This window comes from Myotis daubentonii, chromosome 1 (genome assembly GCF_963259705.1).
Source record: "Myotis daubentonii chromosome 1, mMyoDau2.1, whole genome shotgun sequence".
Classification (NCBI taxonomy): Eukaryota; Metazoa; Chordata; class Mammalia; order Chiroptera; family Vespertilionidae; genus Myotis; species Myotis daubentonii.
Genome location: NC_081840.1, coordinates 103,646,144 through 103,668,927, shown reverse-complemented (window position 1 = coordinate 103,668,927; position 22,784 = coordinate 103,646,144). Strand labels below are relative to the sequence as shown.

Below are 22,784 nucleotides of genomic sequence, written 5' to 3'. Positions count from 1 at the left end.
GCAGATGCTAGGAGATTAGGGGCTGTAAGAATACAGCTGGTCTCAAGCTGGACATCAGAAGATTGCTTTTGGCCTGAAAGTCTATCACCAGTTTATCTCAGTCCACTTTGAGAGTGAAAGTGCTCCAGCTAAGCCCTGTCTGCACATTGCATTCATTTTATGGGCTTACTGCTATGGCTTCAAGGTGACAGAGATTTTCTTCCTCCTAATCTTTTCAACCTGATTCTGACATCATCAACCGTAAAGATGCAGTTTCGCTTTCTCCATCTAGTTCTATGATGTTGAGTTTTGGCATCAAAGAGGGCAAATACAGAAGAAAAGGAATGAAAGAGGAAAGGAGGAGAGAGGAAGAAACAGGAGATATTAGGGGCTACATTAAAAAGTGTCTGATACGAGGTAAATAGAAATAAGGGAAAGTGTTTGAGAATTGTTCTAAAAACCTTGTAGACAAAATCTGCCCAACAAACTTTTGCTAATGAACATCCTTATTTTACAATGAGGTAAAGATTATAAAGAAGGTACTTACAGGGAGGTTAAGTGACTTGTCCAAGGTTACACAGCTAGTAACTGTAGAAGCAGGATTTGAACTCTGACAGACTGTTGCTTGAGTCCATGCTCATCATCATGTACCTTCTGGCTTTGCACTAAGAACATGTCCAGATTTCCTAGACAGCTCCTTTTGCTAGCCCATCTTCTTCGAATTTGTGTTACTGCCTGAAACAATGTTTTGAGGGTATTTTGTTGTTGTTTTTTCATTAACATCTTTTATTAAGTTTTTAACCATACCAGTGAGAATCAAAATTGTCAATTTTTCCAATGAGTTTCTATTTATCAAATCCTGTATTTCTCAAGGGCTTTTGAAACATATAGAAAATAAGTAAAAAAATACCCAATGAATGAAACATACCAAATGTCAGTAATAAATGAGAAACATTCCTTTGGGGAAATGGCTATTAAATGTAGTCTGTACATGCAAAGTAAAGCAAAGAAATTCAGTCTTTTTTTTCCCATTCTTTAAAATCAATTTTTCCTAACATCATTCCACAAAATTGGAAGTGAAGGACTAAAAGGTGAGGAGAGGGAAGAAGAGGGGAGAGAACACACACCATTAACACAAAAAGTGAAATTGTACAAGCTTAAAGGTGTTTATAAGAGACCAGGGTCACATTGCAAGATACCAGATGGTGGTTGAAGAAATTCACCATTCTGCAGGAACAGGGGTTTGCACTGCTGTGTGAAGACCAGTGAAGACCAATTCACCATCTTGGAGCAATTCCCTTCCCACTCCAAATCCTGGTTTTGACACCATGCCTCCCAGCGAGGGCCTCTCATTCCATGACCCAGCTCACCTGGAGGGCCTGTATATCCTTCAGTCTTGTTTTCTCAACTGAACAATGCCACTACAGAGAGGCATTGAGTTAAAAGTTACAATCCCTGATGAGTATAGAGTGTGTGTATGGTTATCTCATCGGTCCACCTTCCCTGGCAGCTAAAGTCTTCTTCTCTTCCACATTCTGATGGGCCTCACCTCTGAACATGATGAGCCTGTTGCTAAGGGCCTCTTGGACAAGCTCAGAATCATCAAACACACGAAACCAAAACTGGGTAATTCCAACTGCTGTTAATGCAAAGCTCCGCCACATTCCCATAATTTTGAAAGAAATATTTAAGCTCTGATTTGTCCACTTCATGAGGCAGATTGCCAATGAAGAGTCGGTGGCTGTCAGGGTGTCTCACAATTCTTCAGGGTTCAACCCCTCTGGAAAAGAATATTTATTTGTTGTTCAGAACTTTTTGATCCCTCTGCTATGGAACCTGAGATTCAGGCTTAGATTCAGGGCAAGGCTGTGGAGCTGGTACTTGAACAACATGAGGTGGTATCACAGTAACTGGAACAGCTCTGCTGGGTAGAAGGTTCTTACTGGTCACAGATGCCCAGGAACATGTCCCCTGCTCTGTCTGAGTGATGTCTTCAGGTGCTGGAGAAGAATTCTTCTGAGCATCCTCAGGAGCAGTTACCTCCAATTCTGGCTCACACTTTTCCTCTTGGATTTCAAATTCAGGTTTTTGCTTCAGTTCTGGTTCAGGAGCAGACACTGGTTCAGCAATAGGTTCCTCTAAATGTTCTTCCAAATCATTGCTGAGCGTCTGATCACAGAAAGTTCCAGAATAATCAGGTACCATCTCAGGTGTCTGCTGTCTTTCTTCAGGTTTCTCTGCTTCTCCCTCAGATTCCTCGTGAGGCTCAGTGACAAAGCCACCAAAGACCTCATCTTGGTATCTGAAGACGGCGCTATGAACATAGAACTTGTTTGCAACAGAGTCCTCAGGAGCAAGGAAAAATGTCTGCATGAATCTCCTCAAAGCCTATTTGTTATTAAACAGCAACCCCATCACATGGACCACATCATTCAGAGGGGCATGAGCATCAACATGGTGAATCTTAGTGTAGCAATTAATGAGGTTTTGTGACATCACTTCCCTATGGATTTCTTTCTGTCCATAGATCGCATATGCTGGCTTTCCATTTGAATCCAATCCCTTATGGACATAAGAAGAGTTTCTTTCCATACAATCTGTATATCATGTCTGGCACCTTGTTTAGTAGTGTGTAATGCTACCTCACAAATTCCCACCCTACCAGCAGGGGACCAGGCTTCTCCATAACCACTGCTTTGGTCAATTCAATCTGGGCAGCAAGTGGGAGAGGAACAAGCTTTGCTCCACAGTGCTGAGGAAGGAAAAACAAAACAGAACAAAACAAAAACCCTCATGCAACTGCATCCCTGGAACAATGTTTTTCAAATTGTCCTTAGCAAATCTCTTGGATGATGCCACTCAGCTTTTAGTATTTCAAACAATTCCTCAAAATTCTCATTTAAAATGCAGATTCTCATGCTTGATGCCTGAAAGAGGAAGATCCAGAGGCTCTAAGTGGAGCCCAGAAATCTATCATTCTAATAAGTACTCCCAGTGACTATCCTTCAGGTGGCCTCTGTACCTCCTTATCCTGGGTACTCATTTCACTCAGAGCAACTCCATCCACATTGTGTCTGTTGCATTATTGGACTTCTGTCCAAGATTTCCTTCAGGTGAGGATTCTTTGACCATGACAGGTCATAAAACTACTGGTCCTAGTGCTCTTTTGGGGAACATTATAATAAGTCATTTAATGAAAAATGTTTTTATTGATTTCAGAAAGAGAAAGGAAGAAGGCGAGAGATATAGAAACATCAATGATTGAGAGAGAATCATTGATTGGCTGCCTCCTACAAGCCCTCTACTAAGGATTAAGGCTGCAACCTGGGCATGTGCCCTGACTGGGGATCAAACCGACCTCCTGGTTTATGGGTTTATGCTCAACCATTGAGCAACACTGGCTGAATAAGAAATCATTTTTGATTAATGAATTACCAACAATTTTAAGTACAGAAAATGAGTATAATATATATTTTATTAGTATTATTTTATTTGCTTTCTGCCTTATTGGGCTACTTACAAAAATCCTTACAACGCAATACTATTTTAAAAGTGATAAAGAAAAAATTGGTTAGAAAAATGAGATAAAAGTGGGATATATTTATACAAAACATATGCTATGTGATCCAATATGTTTGCTAGATCCGAGCAAATTGGCCTGTGAACTTTCCAGCAGCTCAAACAAAAAGAAAGTTATCTGTGTTATGATTATTTGCAAGAAGCCACTTGCCCAGAAGGAGTACAACCATCCTCAGGACCCCAGGGAAATTGCTCCACTTTAAGGCAACAGTGTGTGCTGCTTTGGGTGGCATCTTCACAGTAAACCCAATTGTGAAGCTCATCTGACATTTCTTACATTGCCCTTTTGACTAGTAACCTAGTCAAAAGTCAAGATGAGAAAGTCAGATGTGCTCCTCTCCAATGGTCAAGAATGTGTTTTAAAGCAGCTTGACTTTAGGATGTGGTTGGCAAATTATGGTCTGTGGATCAAAAGTAAATGTATTTGATTTATAAGTGCCTGAAAAAAGAAGAAGAAGAATACTTCATGACATATGAAAATTATGTAAAATCCAAATTTCAGTGCTCATAAATAAAATTTTATTGGAGCACATCATATTCATTTATTCACATATTTTCTTTGCCTGCTTAGTGCTACAACAGCAAAGTCACACAGTTGTGACTGAGATCATATGGCCCACAAAGCCTAAAATATTTACTAGTTGGTCCTTTAGAGATAAAGTTTGCCCTGCTATAGATTATTGAGAAAGGATGGACTGTGTATCCTTCAGTCTTGTTTTTCTCAACTGAACAATGCCACTACAGAGAGGCACTGAGCTAAAAGTTGTAATCCCTGATGGATATAGAGTGTGTGTATGTGATTTACCTCCTAATAAAGTAGACACGTTTTTAAATAGTCAGTTGAGTTGTGGATAGAGACATGCCTCTAAAACCACAACCAAGAACACACATATACATGGGAAAAGACACACATGTTGAACCAGCAAGATCAGCTGTTACTGAGTTTCCCTCTATTTGCTATTTGTTCATCCACTCTTTCATCTACAATGTATTCTAATGGACACTAGGGGAGAGAGCACCAAGGGTTCAAGAAAACTATATGCCAGAAAACCTATTTGACAATCAGTAACTCCAACTTTTTCCTATAAACTATTTGTCTGACATTATTGGGTTTTACTTGTGGGGTATTTTGGCCCAGCTTATAGAGCACTATTATTTTATGGAAACAGTTTAGAATGACTAGTTTAAAACAGAAGTGAACTCTATTCACAAGACTGGTGTCTGGGATTTTACAAGGCAAGGAGAGTGCAGAAGTGACTCCATTATCAACAAACTATATAATTTTATCATAATAGTGAATTTTATGCAGTCTGGGTGCCTGGATATGTATGTTCCCAAAAGTACAAAATGTACACATAACTAACAAGCCTGTTTTGGGTTCATGAGAGTAAGCATATACCAGTCTCCTGGCCATAAAAGTCTGCATGGTAACTAAATTCTTAGGATCCTCTTCTTTAAAAATATATGTGGATTACAAAGGTTGGGTAGAGTATTGCTTCCTAATAATGTTCCAAAGGTAGAGAAGGCTGTCCTGACTTACCCTGCGAATCTGTGTTTAGAAATGTCACCTACAATTTGTAGCTTGCAAGTGCTTGACTTGTGGACCCCTGGTGCTAATTGGATACACTGATTTTGGCAAAATCCCCACCTGTCATCAACTCAGCAGTAGGTATGATATTGAAGCTCTAATGAACCCAAGGATAACTTTAAATAGCCAGTTGGATTTCTTTTGATATTATTACTGGGTATGAAGTTTGGATATTTAGGGAGGGAAGTACATACTTTTTTATGGTCTTTTATAACTTTTTATTAAGATTCAAACTGTTTAAGAAGGAGATCAAGTTTTTTCCTGGAGGACACCCCTTTCTTATAGAAAGGTTGTTAGGGTTTAGGAACTCCATCAGGTGGAGCTTGGTCAGAACCTGCAGGAAAAATGAATCTGGAATTCTTGCTAATGAAGAACTGACTTATTTCACAGCAACAGCAGAAAAAGCCATTCTGAGGACCGGGGTGCAGGTACCTGAGGCTTTGGGTTGCTGCCTGCATTGTGTTGCTGCCTGTATTGTGTTGCTTAGGTAGCTATTTTCTCTGGTGCTTCAGTTTCAGAGCTGAATTCACTTGCAAACCTGTCTTATATCGCTGTGGGAATTCCCAGTCTCTAAAGCAGACACTGTCCTGTCACAGGGAATTGCTCTCTGGGAGAAACATATACATTTGGATGCACTTCAGCATGCACGCTGGTTCTTTGATTCCACAAATGAAGCTATTAGTGTCCTTTTCTTAACAGAGCATTCACAGAGTTGTTTATAATGGAGGGGTCTTGGGTAGTTCTGTCCAGATTGTCACCTTTTCCAGTTGGATTTGAAGAGCAGTGGTCTTTGTCAGAATATTATTTTTATGTTTTCTTGGGCAGAAAAAAATTGCTATCTTCTTATGTTTAGTTAGATGGAGAGAATGTAAAAGGTGTCTCTTCCCCAAACATACCCTTTCACCCACCTGAAAATGCCACAGGACCCAAATGTTCTTATGAAATTCATGTTTATTGTTAAGAAGCAGCCGGAACCGGTTTGGCTCAGTGGATAGAGCATCAGCCTGTGGACTGAAAGGTCCCAGGTTCGATTCCGGTCAAGGGCATGTACCTGGGTTGCGGGCACATCCCCAGTAGGAGATGTGCAGGAGGCAGCTGATCGATGTTTCTCTCTCATCGATGTTTCTAACTCTCTATCTCTCTCCCTTCCTCTCTGTAAAAAATCAATAAAATATATTTAAAAAAAAAAAAAGAAAAAAAAAAAGAAGCAGTTTGCTTTTATGACAATGGAGAACTTGAGTGCCAGCAAGAAAAACACACTCCTATCTCATTATACAATTTTCCCAAACTAGCAATTTATTACCCTATTCCCATAAACCAAGGTCTAATTGCTATCAATGTGGATAATTTAACTAATGTTATTTCTGTTCGTGGAGCCCCAGGGCCCTTGCTGTGGCTTTCATCCAGGCACCAAAATAGACAAGTGAGGAAAGACTTGTTAAGTCATGCAGCCTGGTCATCTGATCCCAGTAGATATTCCCTCTGGTATGTCTTTCTGATGCCCTGACTTGCTTGGATTTGAATAATGCAACAGGACTTTGGTGTCATCCCTGGGAATTCATAATATATCCTCGTCTTGATTTCGGCATTTAAAAAAATGTCTTGATGCATTCAGTCATTCTTGGGAACGCCTGTGCTGGTTCTCTGCTTACAGCACCCTCCTGCTGTATTTGCTGAGACTTATTCATCAAGGGGATGTGGGGCACCTTACATCTCTGCTTCCTAGTCACCTTTCTGCTAAACTCAGTTGCTTTGGATTCCTTTGTGACCTGAGCTCTCCTTCACCTGCACTGTTTTGTTGCTGCATATTTATGAATTCTCTTCCTGTTTCTCAGCCCTTTCAGTTTTCCTGCTATGGATGTCTCAGTGTGAGAGAAAAAGAACATCAGTAGAAAGAGTGCGGACTAGGACAGCTTCTGGCTAAGGGCACAATGCGTGAGCAGCTGGTCTCAGGGCTGATTTGGATTCAGTCACCAAAATGGAGAAGATACTGGAGACGTTGGCTTTCCAAGCTCTGAGATGAGAACTGTGAAACTTGGAAACAGGCTCCTGCAAAACTGCCACCTGCTCTTTTTTTGGGGGATCAAGTTGCTGGCCTGGGCTTTAAATTTGAACTAGTTTCCTTTCAGGCTGCTGTTTCTCTTATATTTTGTTCTATCTTCTTAATATGGTTGCATTTCTTTTATATTACCACAGACTATAATATTAGGACTGGGGATTCTTGAGGTCATCCCGTGCAATTCCCTTAAATTATATATGAAAAGTCAGGCTCCAGAGAGGTGGTGACTTCTTCAAGGTCATACAGCAAACTGGTGGAGGTGCTAAAACTAGAAGCCCATCTCCTGAATTCCAGGCCAAAGCTGCCTTCCCTAATGGATACAGCTGCTTCAATCTTTTGATTCAGCAAAAGGTAACTAAAGCAGCTGCCTCCACATGTGCTCAGAAAGTAACAATGTCGATCAATTTGCCAGCAAGAAAAGGCAAATGAAAGAATTCAGAGCACTGAGAGAAGAAATGTCAGGTAAACCTTCCATTAGCCTTACACTTCTGTAGGAAACCTGAAATTAACATAGCACAAAACACCAAATTAAGCAATTTGACTTGGAAGCTATGATAATTAACATTTTCTGTCCCCCCCCCCCTTCATAATTTAAGGTATTTCTCTCTCTCTCTCTTTTTTTAATAACAAAGAATACAGTTTTTTTTAAGAATACAATTTTGAGACAGACGTTCTAGGCATTATTTAATCATCCAAAGTCTCTTTATCTATTATCCCTAAACTAGGTGATAAATAATTGTCTAATTATAATTTGAAATTTATAATAAATCATTTTAAGTAGATCCTATGGTAGGCAGTAACATGTATGACTAATAATAAAGTGACAGCCCCTGATTGCAAACTCCTGCGACACTATTACTATTTATAATTTGCCCTTGAGCTGTTGTGTGGTATGTTCCCAGCCATTGTTTTTCTTTTTTTTTTTTCATTGATGTGTGCATGTGAGAATAGACTATTTGAAACGTGGTGCAACATTGATTGGTTGCCTCTTGAATGAGCCCTGACCAGAGCCCCAGGCCAGGGAGGAGCCTGCAACCAAAGTACATGCCCTTGACCAGAATCGAACCTGGGACTCTCTGGTCTGCAGGACGACGCTCTATCCACTGAGACAGACTGGCTAGGGCTACAATTTCTTGTTTATACATTTTAAGTCACCTCATATACTTTTTGGTGTGGAAAAAATATACACATATGCAAATTTTTTTTTTAAGCTGTGTACAAAAAAGAGGCCACATGCTAACCTGACAAGCTTAGGAAAGACCTGCATGGTGGTTTTGCAAACTCAAAGACCTAAAGTAACCACAAAGGATTAAAACTTTAACTGAAAATAAACCATGAAAGAGCTACTCAAGGGCATTAATTATATAATTTACTGATTCTTAATCCTAAAGTATTACCCTCTAAGGGTAGTGAATCAAAATAAAGATGAGTAGTTTTCAATGGTACTTAGTTCCATTTGATCCTGAATACTTGAAACTAAGAACCTAATGTCTTTCTCATATTATACAATGTAAAAATAAAGGAAAGAAAGCAACTAAAATTTTCCCCAAAGATCAATGTGGTTTCATGCTCTAGCTTTGTTTCCTGTAATGGTAATATACTACTTTTAAAGTTATTGAATATTATCAATGTCCTCTGCCTAAGACATCAGAGCAGATTGAATCAAACATTCAAACAAGAAATGTTCTTCAGTTATGGTGAGATGGTGAAGAAGTCATAGGTGACTTAACTGAGATGAGGGAGTTCCTTCTAGAGCAGTGATTTTGAACCTTTTTCATCTCATGGCATACATAAACTAATTACTAAAATTATGCAGCACACCAAAAATATATCTTTTGCCAATATGACAAAAAAAGATATAATTTTGATTCATTCACACAATACAGCTATTGTGTCAGCTGTTGTCTTTTTAAAAAAAAAATTTGACAACCTAAGAGAAAAGAGGTCAGTGCCCCTGACTATATAGTCAGATGTTTCATATTTTAAAAATTCTTGTGGTGCACTGGTTGGAAATCGTTGTTCTAGAGCAAGGGTCCTCAAACTTTTTAAACAGGGGGCCAGTTCACTGTCTCTCAGACCGTTGGAGGGCCGGACTATAGTTTAAAAAAAACTATGAACAAATTCCTATGCACACTGCACATACCTTATTTTGAACTAAAAAAAAACAAAACGGGAACAAATACAGTATTTAAAATGAAGAACAAGTAAAGTTAAATCAACAAACTTACCAGTATTTCAATGTGAACTATGGGCCTGCTTTTGGCTAATGAGATGGTCAATGTCCGGTTCCATATTTGTCACTGCTAGTTGTAACAAGTGATGCAAGTGTGCATCAGTTAGTCTAGATCTGGTTGGAGATTTCAGATGTTTCATTCTGGAAAAAGGTTCTCCTAACTTCAAAAAAATAAACCTCCTAACTTAAAAAAAAAAAATCCTAACTTGTTCTTACCTCGGTCCTCAAACAGCAGCAGGCTCTGCACAGGCAAGCTCCTGACTCGTCTGATCACACCTGAGACTGAGAGGAGGAGTCAAGAGACAGAGAGGAGGGGAGTCGGAGAGTGTGGCGCACATTCCACACATGCGCACTGCGGGCCTGGGACCAGTCGGCTGCTAAGCAACAGGCAGGGGTGGCAAAAACACCCGGCGGGCCGGATAAATGTTTTCAGGGGGCCGCATGTGGCCCGCGGGTCGTAGTTTGAGGACCCCTGTTCTAGAGACTTCACATAATTGGATAGCTGTCGATATATGATATATGAGTATTGTTTTTGACCTTCTTTTGTCTCAATGCTTAACAACTCACATAAACTTGGTTTTAGTTACACTCTTTCTGTGAAGCCATCTTTAGTTGAAATCATCTCCTTGTCACTGAGCATAACTTCTTTAAGTATTTGTAGGTATGTGGACAGTGCCTGCCATCTCAGTGATACAGTCTTATTAAACAAAGATGTATATAATGATAAATGTGTGGATTGGGTGTGAAAGCTAAGAGCCTTGCCAAGTAGACTCAGTCATCTGAAGTCTCTCTCCCTCAGGCTTCCTGTTCACTGGTATTTTCCTGTTTTGGGTCTTCCTATTTTTGCTAAGTGTGGTGTTTTTGGGTTTGAGATTCCTAGGAGGAGAGCAGTTTAGCCCTTGCAAGATTGTCCTTGGTTTGACACCCAGACACATGGATTCTGAAATCCTCCATTCTCATTCTTTCTGACCCTGAGCTTCTTCTATAAACATTCTTACTTTACCTCTACAGAGTGAAGCACTAAGCTACTTACTTTCCTGTCTTAATGTTGATTCTGTTTACTGACAGCTAATCTGATTTTCATCCTAAGTGATTTTATGGACTGTCATTTGAGAGGCCAAGAGATGTAGGCCAGGCCCCACTCATAGGTCAGCCTAGCCGGAGAGTCATGCCTCTGGTCTGGGCACATACTTATTGTGAATGTGAGGAGGAGCAATCAATCTTCTCTAGCTTTCGAAACTCATCAGGGTGGACTAATAATCAAATTAACATGAGACAGATAAGAAAATAAAGTTTTAATATGTGCACATGGGGAATTCACATAAACATGAAAATTCCAAAGATTGTAAGACAAAATTATACAAGGAGATGAAAAGAGTTAATATTTGGTAAATAAATGTTTGTAGGTCCATCTTGAAGAAATGGGACAGGAAGGACTTTGATTAAATGAGCACTGCTATCACACACTAGCTCAGATTAAACCATAGTCACCTGTGATGATATCTCCCTTCCTGGAGTAGGTCTTCCATTTTAAACTCTTTTAGCCAGTAAGGGGGAAGGTCAAAGGTTTTTTCCCTGAGTCTTGTGTTTCTTAAAAATAACCAGCTTAAAATAATCAATATTCCAAAGAGGCATATTTTGGGGTGCTTGCCTTCATAAGATATACTCAATTGGTTCCTTGAATTTAGCCTCTAACAATTTTTATTCTTAGACTGAGAGAATGATGAAGAAAAACACTCCTGTTCATTTCTCATTTGCTCTTGGGTCTCACCTATCCATTTTGAGAATCTCTATTCAACTTGTGGACAAAAAAAAGGTTCTACGGAAAGTAACTTCACAGGGTGATTTCATCTTACATTTCTTACTGGGCAGGTCATGGTGGATAGTCATGCCCCAGGCATACAACTTTTTAGTAAAACACTTATCTCTGCCTTAAGTAAGCCCTGTCCATTGTTCCTATGAATCTAGATTAACACTCTTTTAAAATGCCTCCTTTCATACCCCTCCTTCTAAAGCAGGGCCACCCCCTGGACTACATCTGCAGGAAAAGAAAAAAAAGCAGGGCCACCCTCAAGAGAGCGCATAATCTTAACTATCCTGTAATTGATCCCCATCTTCATGTAATCTTATTTACATTTCCTCCTTAATCTTAAATGCATAAAATAAATAGCAAAACTGTCATTATCCAAAGCATTTTTCTCAGTCTGTTGGGATCTGGCTTCCAGGCATATGCTCTGTTTAACTCAAATAAACTTTTATAAAAGTTCTCTATAGGTTTGGACATTTCTTACATTGATAAACTTATCAGAGTCCTCCAACAGGAAAACCTGACTTGCAATTCCTGTGTGGCAAGCCCATGAATATCTTTCAGGACTACCTTGGTTACTTAAAAGGAAGGATTTTGTTTGTTTGTTTTTTAGAGAATTAAATGTATTTAAATTAATAGAATTATAAGCATGTGCCAATGTGATAGGCAGTTAGACAGACATGAACAGAAAAAGGATGATTGGCCAGGTACAGAAGGTCACCAGGGCGGAAAGCCCTGGATGCCTAGCAAAGGGCAATTGTAAGGTGAGACCTCACCCCCAGATGACCTTTCCTCCCCTAACATATAGCTGATAACATGGTTTGGACTTCCTGACCTTTCCCCCCTAAAGATAACATCTAGGCTTCAGTTGCATTTCAGCTCCAGGCCCAGAAAAGCAACAAAAGCAGCCACAACTGACCTCAGGACCAGCTGCACTGGCTAATGACCTCCTGCCCTGGTGCTAGCCAATCAATCAGTGGAGACCACAACCATGAACTGAACACACCTAGAAAACTGCTGAATATTCTATTGAGATCTCCCCCTGGCACCTCCCCTAAAATCTTCACCCTTAAAACCCTTAGGAGGAAGGATGCAGCATGCTTTCCCTCCCGGGAGCATGTCCTCACCTTTCCCTTCTCCCTCCCCATCCCAGGGGCAGTCACCTTTATATCTTCCTCACTCCTAAGCTTCAAGGGCCCCCACTTTAGCTCTATAACTAAGTTTCCTAATCCCATTTCTTTTATGAATTACTTCTTCTGAAAGGATAGAACAGGACTGATAGCTGTGTTCCTAACTCCTCTTCCGGCAAAAGCCATAGAATGTATCAGTTACTCAGCCTGCTCTTATCTCAGTCAATGGGAATGCAAGGGAAAACAAACTCAAGGCCGAAAGTATGCTGAACACCCCTCTGTCTTTGTGTAACCAGACCCTAATTGCACCCTGCCCTTGCGTCACTAGCCCCCGGCCCTCACTCAACCAACCGGAATTGGCCAAATCAGTGGTCCAAGTGTGCCCCCACACCCCGACCCAAGCCCTATAAATTCTTTGTTCTCTTGGGACTCGGGGCTCTCTCTCGCATCCAGTAATGGAGGCAGAGGGGGATCAAGCCCGGGCTTGAATAAGAGACGCTATGCTTTTGCATCGGACTTGGCTCCCTAGTGGTCTATCTTGGGGGATTTTGAAATCTGGGCATAACACTTCCACCTCTATGATTTTATCAATAAATGTTCTCTTATAGTTTGAGTCTGGACTCTGAATTCTTTCCTAGCCAGAACTCAAGTACCAAGGTTGCTGAACCCAGATCTGGTCCCACCACTTACATACTTAAAGGCCCTGAAATAATAATTTGGTAGAACATTTCCCAGCAATGAATGGGTCCTGAAGTCAGTCAGATCTACATTAAAAATCCAGCTTTGTCAAGTAAGTGACCTTAGACAAGTATTTAACTTTTCTGTACTTCACTTACCTCATTTGTAAAATGAGAATGGTAATTACTAGAATTCATCACATGGGGTTGAGAAAGATTAAATGAAATGATTCATGTAAAACACCAGCACACTGCCTCATAAATCTAATATGTTATTATACCATTGCCATTACTAAGTCAAGGAGTACAAAGCACAGCAGCTGAGTCTGCTGCTCCCTCAAATTTAGTCTGGGACTGTAATTTAGCTTGTCATTGGAGAGAGGAGCATTCTGGAATGGCATATCCAGAAAGACATAACAAAAATCCCAAACACTAATATTAATTAAGTTGTTTTTATTTTTCTCCAGACATATTTTATAAGATTATGAATTTGATCAAGAAAGACAGCCATTCTTGGGTCTTTTAAACTCCCACACATCCTGCTTGGCATAAAGTTCTGGTGGCTTTTTATCTGGGCCAGTTCTCAGTTTGTGTTTGAGACTGGCAGCCTGTAGGCATAAGGTCACATCTCTCCCCTGGTTAAGAGTAGGCAGGCTTGCTTACTGTTTAAAAGGAGTGGGATCTCCAAGCTCAGCATTCTTCAGCTGCCGGGGTCCAGCCCCAGCAGTCCAGGGGTTCCCAAGGTGTGGACGGAGTCGGCAAAGAATGAAGAACACAAAGACAGGAAGACAGCATTATTCACTGTGGATCCTCCTGTGCCTGGCTGAGGCCACAGAGAGAGATCCAGAGGCAAGCTGAGCCTTTATTTTATAGTCAGAGGTAAACAAGGTAGTGGTTACCATAGTTACACTGTTCTTGTGAGTTTCACTTGTTTTGGCAGCACTTTCTGCACCTCCCTCAGCCCATTAGCTTGCCAGATAAGATCTAGGGAGCATTTTAAGGTCAAGCCTAATTATGCTAAGAGGACTGTGCCCTCTAAGCTGGGACTTGTTTGTGACTTTGTCAACAGGTCAGTCTGAGGCTTAACCCTTTAGCTGTGTCCCACATTCAGCCATGATACAAAAAGGCTGTGGGCACAATACCCATCAGGGTCCATGTAGCTTCATACCCATGGGACTGAGGGGTGCCAGGGGACCACTTAAAACATGTGGCGCTAATGCTGCTTGTTGTGCTGTAATAGTCTGTTGTCTCTGACCCAGGGAACTTGTGCTTTCTGTGAGCACCCATAAAACAAGAATAAGATAATTTATTAGCTTGCAAATAAGGTTAAATACCAGATCCAGCATGTTTTCTTGCCCCAAGGTGTAAGGATTATATCAAGAATATGTCCACATTCAGGTAACAAGCAACATGATCCTCATTCTTTTAAACTTCCTTCTGGGAAGGTTTTATCATAGAAGAATGTGCCAGTGCCATCATGCTGAAGGGCTGCACTCAGATGTTCTCACAAGCATTCCTGAAGATTGGTGCATGAACAGGCATAGACACATATGGTGTTCAACATGGGAAAAATGATGATAAATATTTACATATCTTTTTCTTCAAATAATTCTTTATAGCTTCTTGTTGCCTATAAAATAAACTACAAACTCCTTTCCAAGATATGTAGAAGTCTCTTTATGGACTTCCTGATACTAAAACCTCATCCTTTGACATCCCCTTTCCCTCATTCTGTTAGCGATGTATAGAACAATTACATTATTCATCATACATTTATTCACTCAACAAGTTTCCCCTGATAGCACATGATACACTGCTGGGGTTACCCCAGCAGGTCCAGGGGTCCCCTAAGGTGTGGACGGAGTCGATGAAGAAGGAATGACACAGAGACAGCGTTCAGTTGATCAGCAGCCTAGCCAGGATCTCTAGCCAGGATCTCCAGCCAAGTTCTGTTCAGGATCTCCGGCGAATTTCTGATCAGGATCTCCAGCGAAGTTCTGGTTAGGATCTCCAGCCAGGTTCTGTATCCATGTTCTCTTGCTAGGTTCTCCAGGTTCTCCAGCCAGGTTCTGTAGCCATGTTCCCTCGCTAGGTTCTCCAGCCAGGTTCTGTCCAGGTTCTCCAGCCAGGTTCGGTCACCAGGTTCTCTAGTCAGGTTCTCTTGCCATGTTCTATCCAGGTTCTGTAATCAGGTTCTGTCTTTAGGTTCTTCAGCCAGGTTTTCTCGCTAGGTTCTGTCTCTAGGTTCTGTGGCCAGTTTCTGTCCAGGATCTTTTGCCATGTTCTCTCCAGCGAAGTTCTTCTGTCTCTAGGTTCTGTGTAGGTTCTGTCTTCTAAGTTCTGTCTGTCGGATCTTCATCTAAGTTCTGTCTGTTGCTGTCTTGTTACATCTGTATTTATACCAGTTGATTCAATCCTATCAATCTCTATTACAAAGGTTAGGGCGTTTCTTATCTCCATTCCAGGGAGTAAAGATTATGTAGCTTAAGCATGATTTTTCGAAGTTGAAGTGATTAATTACCCGCCTGGCACTTAGTTAAGGGGTTTTATTCCCTCCCTAACTTCAGGGGAAAATCCCTACCTGGGGATTCAACCTTTCTCAGAGAGGTGACCTTGGTTAAAACACATAGTGCCAAGAAGGTGAGCAAACATTAAGAACAGTTTGCCATATATGCCAGGTCCCTTGAAATAGCAAGGATGGACTGGCTCCCAGCAATACACCAGACCTTGTGTTAGAACTGGAGCAAAGCAGTGGACAAACAGGTCTTATTGTTGTGTTTTCTCTAGCGCAGGCACACCCTTCTGAAGGCTCTGTGATCTGCTCTCCCTTCTCTTAAGATCTACCTGCATCTTCTCTGACTCTGAATCTCAGTTTTTCTTCCTTTGTGCTACTATACCATCAATAGTATATCTCCTCCATAACAATGGTCACTTATATCACTTAATTGTTTACTTTTGTGACTTGCTCTACCTATTACTTCCATTCAACATGCCTCTCATGTTCAAGTTCTTTGTAATTTTGATGCAGGATCTATGTCTTATTCACATTTTTATCCGTAGGACCTGTACAGCATCTGACATATAGTAAACATTCAATAACAAATTTTCTGAGTCAATGAATGATTAATTAGTTAATTTTTTTGGTTACCCCATATGCAGAATTATAGATTTATAATGTGGGGTTGAGAGAGTTTTGTTAGACCATTTCTAACTCTCCACACCACAGGTAAAGCATTTCTTAGTTGAATCACAGGAAGCAATTCAAATACCAGATACCCAGTGTTCAGGCAGCAGAAAATCTGTGAACAGAAATAATAACTGACATAAGAGGAGACACTTCAGTTGAGCAACTAAAGTAAGTGAAGAGGGAAAACAAAATACCAATTTTCATGTCTAATTTTTAAAAATTCTCTCTTGAACCAGGACCATTGCACAACAGGTAGGACTCTTGGGTAAAAATAGACTATGTTGAAGTCTGTTCTGCTTTTTTGGGCTCAAGCTTCAGAGTCAAGATCTACAAAACTTTCACTCTACTGTGAGCTGGATGATGAATCATGCGTTACAGCCTCATATGTATAGATGTTAAATAATGACTACAAGGTAGGGTGAGAAGAATTGTTGAAGACCAAGTAGGCCGTCTGAGACATAGTCAAGTAGAGAGGGAAATGGGAGAAAATGGTTTTTATTATATAAAGGGAAGCAGGCCTTGAGTCTGTGGTGTATAGAGGAGCTGTGGTGTGCAGGAAACAAAAGAGTTTGCTCCTCTAGAGGAAATTAACTTTTTTTCTCCTCTGATGTATCCTCCCTTTTTATTACCTCTTGCATTTCCTTTTCTTCTCTCCTGTGTTTCTTCCATAGAAATGGTGGTTAGTCTTTGGCACCAGTTCAGTTCATTAAAATGCAGCTGCCTGAGAGCCTTAGGGAGCATCTGCTTTCTATCGTCTCATAAGTTGTATTTAGAGTAAGTTAAGTTCTACCAGAGTGGATCTGTCCAAGAAAACATCCAACAACTTGTAGAATATGATTAAACTTTGTTAAGGTAAGAAGTGAATTTTCTCACTGATAATTCATGACCAGGCAATCTGATGTTTGATGTCCTCAACCTGGTGATTTGCTTCTTTAACTGATGTCTAGGCCTTTTAGCCCATCAACTTATAATTGTTCAAACTGACCAGAGAGGGAAAACAAAATACCAATTTTCATGTCTAATTTTTAAAAATTCTCTCTTGATACATTAGGTTCTTGAACCAGGACCATTAAAAATGTTTTAAGATAAAAAGTGAGTTGTTAGCAAATATTATGATATTTATAAATGACAAACAATGGCTATAAGTTTAGATTGCATATCTTCAAAAAAATTTATGAAGAAGTGCTCACTGTGGCCTAGATGTTCTTCCTCTGGGTTATAACAGCTTAGGGGGTAGCCACACCCATAATATATTTTATAGTATGCACTTATTTATTGTCTATATTCTTCAAACTCCAAGTAGTGAAAATTAAGGTCTTTTTAATAGATAGATATTTGCAGTTCATTACATAGTGTGGGGGGCTTTTTCTCTCTTTTCCATGTCCCGCATGGAAAAGGAAACAGTCCATTTGCTGAGTGGAGGAGCTGGGGATTAAGAAATTAAAGAAAGACCAAGATGCAGAAATAGATTTTAAGCTGGGGCCAGGTGGGTGCCATCCTCTCTGATGGAGAGGCAGCAAAAGCAGGCTGAGCCACACAGCAGGTTTATTTTAAAGGCCTAGATTTACATATCTAGTTCCGCCCCTGCCTGATTAAAATGTCCAGCCTTATTGGGGAAGCATGTTCCCAGGGCGTGGCTCTGCCTATGCTCTGAGTTCAGCTGACAATAATTATAAGAAAATGCCTAGGTGCCTCCCAGGCGGCCCTCTACACATAGAAATTTGACAAATAAAATATTTTTATCATAGTATTTTTATTCTAATAAACATTCAGAATGGTGCCTTCTCCTTTTCCTGATTCTCCTTACATTGTTGGTCAGACAAAGCTGCTTACTGATAGAAGCCTAATAAATGCTGGGTAACTACAAGGTCTGAGCTACTCAAGAGAAGGAGGAGGAACTGAGAGGACATAAGTGACTTTCAGGCTTGTTTTCTGTTCAGAAAATTTGTCATGATTTTTCTCTCAAAATTTGAAGCTAATGTGTCCAGCAAAGAAAGTATCCTACCTTCTTTGTTTCTATGTTTCCCACTTCTTTTAATAATTAGTTTGATCAGAAATCCTAATTTTCTTTTTATCTTCAATTTTAACAGAACTTGGCATATTTTAAGTTCCTCTACTCAGTCTTCTAGCAAGAAGACTTGGCTTTGTTTTTGCCTTAAGCCATGTCAAAATTTATAATGGTTTGATATAATTTTAAATATTTGATGCATTTTAAATTTTTGAATAGCTTATATATTAATAGTAAAATATTCAAAACATATAAAGGATATGCATGAAAAGCAAACCTTTCCCCATCCCCTGTCCTTTGGTTTCCCAGAGACAGCCATGATTACTCATTTGCTTTCAGACAAACATATACTTACACATTGTGAAAGATGTGGTAACCATGTCCTGTGTGGCTTGGGTTCAGGACCTGGAGAAGGGCCATGTGCAAATGACAAGACCAGACAAGAAATATGATTTTAGAAACAGGGGGCCAGGTAGAGAGCCCATCTCTAGTGGAAGGGCTTCACTGGTGCCCAGGACCTGCCAGCCTTGTATTCAATTTTAGATACACATATTGCCCTTAATCAGGCAGGCAATTCCGGTAGCAGACAGACTATCTTAAAGGTCAGTAAATATTAGTAAAGATTTACTTTGAGACTATTAGGTCAGGAAATTGCTTGAGCCACCATTGTCTCAACTAAACAATCAGTGCATAGCTTTGGCCCTTGCCAGAGCTCAAGGTCCATCAGCATTGTGGTTTCCTTGTTTACACTTTCCTGATAGCTTGGACAATGGGTAGCTTCTAGCATCTCCCCCTTTTTGTTTCCTTAATAAATCTTGAAAAGTGGCCAAAACCGGTTTGGCTCAGTGGATAGAGCGTCGGCCTGCAGACTGAAAGGTCCCAGGTTCGATTCCGGTCAAGGGCATGTACCTTGGTTGCAGGCACATCCCCAGTAGGAGATGTGCAGGAGGCAGCTGATCGATGTTTCTAACTCTCTATCTCTCTCTCCCTTCCTCTCTGTAAAAAATCAATAAAATATATTTTAAAAAAAATCTTGAAAAGTGAATGCTGCCTGAAGGGTTTGAATCCTTTCAAGACTCTTCATTCCACATCTACAGACTAGAAATAAACATATAAGAACAAGAATGAGACAAATGTAAGAAGAGGCAAATGTAAGGAGATCCAGTGGAAGGGATAGTGTGAAGCCTCTGCAGCACTCCTCATACAGATGGCTTGTAGCATTAAGGCACATCTGGATGGGGCCCGAGAGGAGTACAAATGGATCAAATACACAGGCGGTGGCAAATACTGTCCTATTGGGAGTTCCCCATAAGGTATGAATGGAATTATCTGAGCTATAGTTAAAACTATACCATTTAATAGGTGCAAGTGCAGCAGCTAATTTCCATTGTGTATTTTGTAGGGGCCAATTGTCATGTAATTGGGATCCAACAAATCCTCTTCCATGCCATGAAATGGAGTGATTAGCTTCAACATATAGATAGGATGCTGTCCCCTTCCATTCTAGGGTGCTATTGTTACTATCCGCAGACCTGTAGGGGCTCCAATCCACAAAGGAAAAACTGTTATTAAGTTTCCTGCTGGTAGGGTAGTCACTATAACAGTCTTGCCAATTAATTTCTTCCTCCGTGGGGTGCCATTCATAAAACTTTTTACATAATGGCTTATGGGAGGGTGTCTTAGTAAAGTTACATTTTCTGTACCTCTCCCAGGAGCAAGTAGTGATAAGAGATGTATTTGGGCTTTTGCTCCCCCCTCCTTTGGTGTCCATGCTAGCCAGAAGCCTCTCTTTAATTTTACAGACAAAGGAGCAGTGGTTTAATTCTGTGTCATACAAAAGGGAAGCTGGGTGGCGACACCTGTGTAATTATATTTTGCTCATATACTTCCCTGTCCCACCCGTGGTCTTCCTGGATGACCAAGGTGTTTGGTGTTATTGGTGACTACATTAGGCAAGGGATCAGCCCACGGAAGGGGTGTTACCCATGGAGGGTGAGGAACATAAGCCCAAAATACTTCCCCATTTGCCCCTGGTATTATTACTGCACAGCTGATGACTGCTAGCATGGCAAGAAAGACATTCTCAGGGGTCCTTGGGGTTTTAGTTTCCTCACAAATTTACTCAGCTTTCTGGACCCTCTTTTTTACCATCCCCGAGGTGACCTGGGGCTGTTTGTGGTCCACCTCATTCTCCTCCCATTCCTTATCTTCAGTGGGTTGCTTGAGGCTGCTGCTATCTGCAGCTGGGTTAGTTGATAGTCTGCAGCAGCTAGGCGTGGCTCCAGGTGCAAGGTCCTCATTAACCTGGCCATTTCCTCCCTCAGATCCATGTTGAAGTTTAATATTTCTTGCAGGAATCCACACGAGCTTGGAGGAGTTTTCTGGAAATACACAAGTATTTCCAAATGTTAAGAGGGGATCGGGGCCCTTCCATAAATCAGACTCGGGATCTTCCCATTTAACCAGACCATTTTCCTTTGGCTTATTCTGACACCAGTGTATTTCCATGGGTGTCTTGCCATCGGCATCACAAGAAAAAAAAATTAAAGTAATTAAGCTTGGTGTAGTCTACTTACAGGCGATTTCTCCATACTGCCCCCCTTTTCTGTTTTAAATAATATTAAGAGGCTTTTGGAAATCCTGCAGTGTGCTAAATTCTCCACTTTTGATTTTTAGATAAGGTCTTAACCAATTAATGTCCTTTAAGAACGTCTAAAAAGTCATTTAAGGTTTTAAGGCAATTCTTTTTGCATTTCTACTTTTTAAGGCCTAATATATTGACTTTTAATTACAGTTTCTAAATATTTGAAAGGCATTTCCCTTTATTTCCTCCCAGAGTGATCTTTAAGCTATATTTAGGGAGCCTCTATTAAAAACTTTTTTCTTTCTTTTAAACAGAGCAACAACTTGGTTATTTTTTAGATGCTGACCAATACTGCCATGCATACATTTTAAGTAACTCTCTTTTTTTTTTACTTATGGTGTCTCATTAATGGTGAGATTTAATGCTTGAAAAATAACTTTTAGTTTATTTTGTAAATAGTAGCAGAAGAGATTTTAAAATTTCTTTTTATTAAGCTTAAAATTTACTTTTAAACAGCATTCTTTTTGGCTAGTGCTCATTTGCATATGTAACTTGATAAGGGTAGTGGTCTAGTCTTTGTTTAAACTTTCCTGAGATCTTATGACCCTTTTACAACTTTTGCAAATAGTTAACTTTAGAATTTCTTTCTTTCTTTCAAAACTTCTTTTTTCCTTCTCATCATATATATAACCTTCATAAATTTTATACTTTCAAATTAGTCTTCAAACCTTCTTTTTATGTTCAAAATGCATTTTACTCTAATATTCTTTCTTTCTGTTATTAACTTGTATATATCTTCAGCTATTTGTATAGAAATTTTTCCTTCTTTTCCTTTAAAATGCATGTCCTGCCTTCTATTATTAAAACTATACAATATTTAACTATACCAGACCTGAGGCCCCGAACCTAACTGTCCCCTACACCTGGGCTCCTGAGCGTTAAAGAGAAAAAAACAATATGATGTAGAAAAATGTTAGTTACATGCAAATAAGTGGTTAGAATAAGATGGAACTTGGAGACATTGTAGAAAATAGGTCTAGGCAAAGTACCGAAAATTAGGTACAGCGGTATAGCGGCAGATTCGGAAATTACCGAAAAATCAGTACAGTGGTCTGGTAGGGTTAAACCTTAATTTTCCAATGATAATTAAAAGTAAACAGCCAGCATTTTTTTTTTTTAATTTACTTTTTATTGCTTAAAGTATTACAAAGGGTATTACATATGTATCCATTTTATCCCCCCGCCCTAGACAGTCCCCTAGCCTCCCCTATCACCCAGTGTCTTATGTCCATTGGTTATGCTTATATGCATGCATACAAGTCCTTTAGTTGATCTCTTACCCCCCTACCTCCTGCCCCCCAACCCTCCCCGGCCTTCCCGCTGCAGCTCGACAATCTGTTTGAGGCAGCTCTGCCTCTGTATCTATTATTGTTCAAAAGTTTATAATGGTCTCTATTGTCCACGAATGAGTGAGATCATGTGGTATTTTTCCTTTATTGACTGAACAGCCAGCATTTTTTAGGTTGACATTTATCAACACACCTTTTGTAATTATTCTAAAAGACAGCAATTAAATTTAAACCAGTTTTTATATTAAAAATTTGGCTCAGACTATAGAATTAATCCTCCTTTTTTTTTAGGTCAATAAAATATTATATTCTAGGTTGAAATTTTACTACACGTAGTACACATGAGGACTACAATATATTTTGAATTACTAATTTCTCCAGAGAAAATATTTTTCTCAAAAATGAATTTCTAAACTTTATGCATTTTATCATTACAACCATATAATTTCTTCTAACTTAATTTGAACTTTAAACTTTTAGAAGCCTCAAATTTTAGGCGACAAGTTAAATACTTAGCATTTCTCAAATTAGTAATATTTTTATATATTTAAGGATATATATTTTAAATAAAACATAAGACATATTTAATTAATAAATTCAAATC

The 22,784-nt window shown here is 39.7% G+C and overlaps 1 protein-coding gene and 1 long non-coding RNA gene across 2 annotated transcripts in view; both read right to left on the bottom strand.

Moving 5' to 3' along the window:
• The window catches only part of LOC132211217 (uncharacterized), a 1,824,365-nt gene that overhangs the window by 456,867 nt on the left and 1,344,714 nt on the right, over positions 1-22,784 (bottom strand). The gene's annotated exons all lie outside the window — the stretch shown is intronic.
• LOC132226157 (ras GTPase-activating protein-binding protein 1-like) lies at positions 1,195-2,910 on the bottom strand. Its single transcript, XM_059681019.1, has one exon. It carries the CDS (start codon positions 2,350-2,352, stop codon positions 1,807-1,809), a length of 546 nt encoding a protein of 181 aa, XP_059537002.1. The 5' UTR covers positions 2,353-2,910; the 3' UTR covers positions 1,195-1,806.

Excerpts from the sequence above, each read along its gene's own strand:
- LOC132226157 (XM_059681019.1), bottom strand. The coding sequence starts at position 2,352 with ATGCAGACATTTTTCCTTGCTCCTGAGGACTCTGTTGCAAACAAGTTC.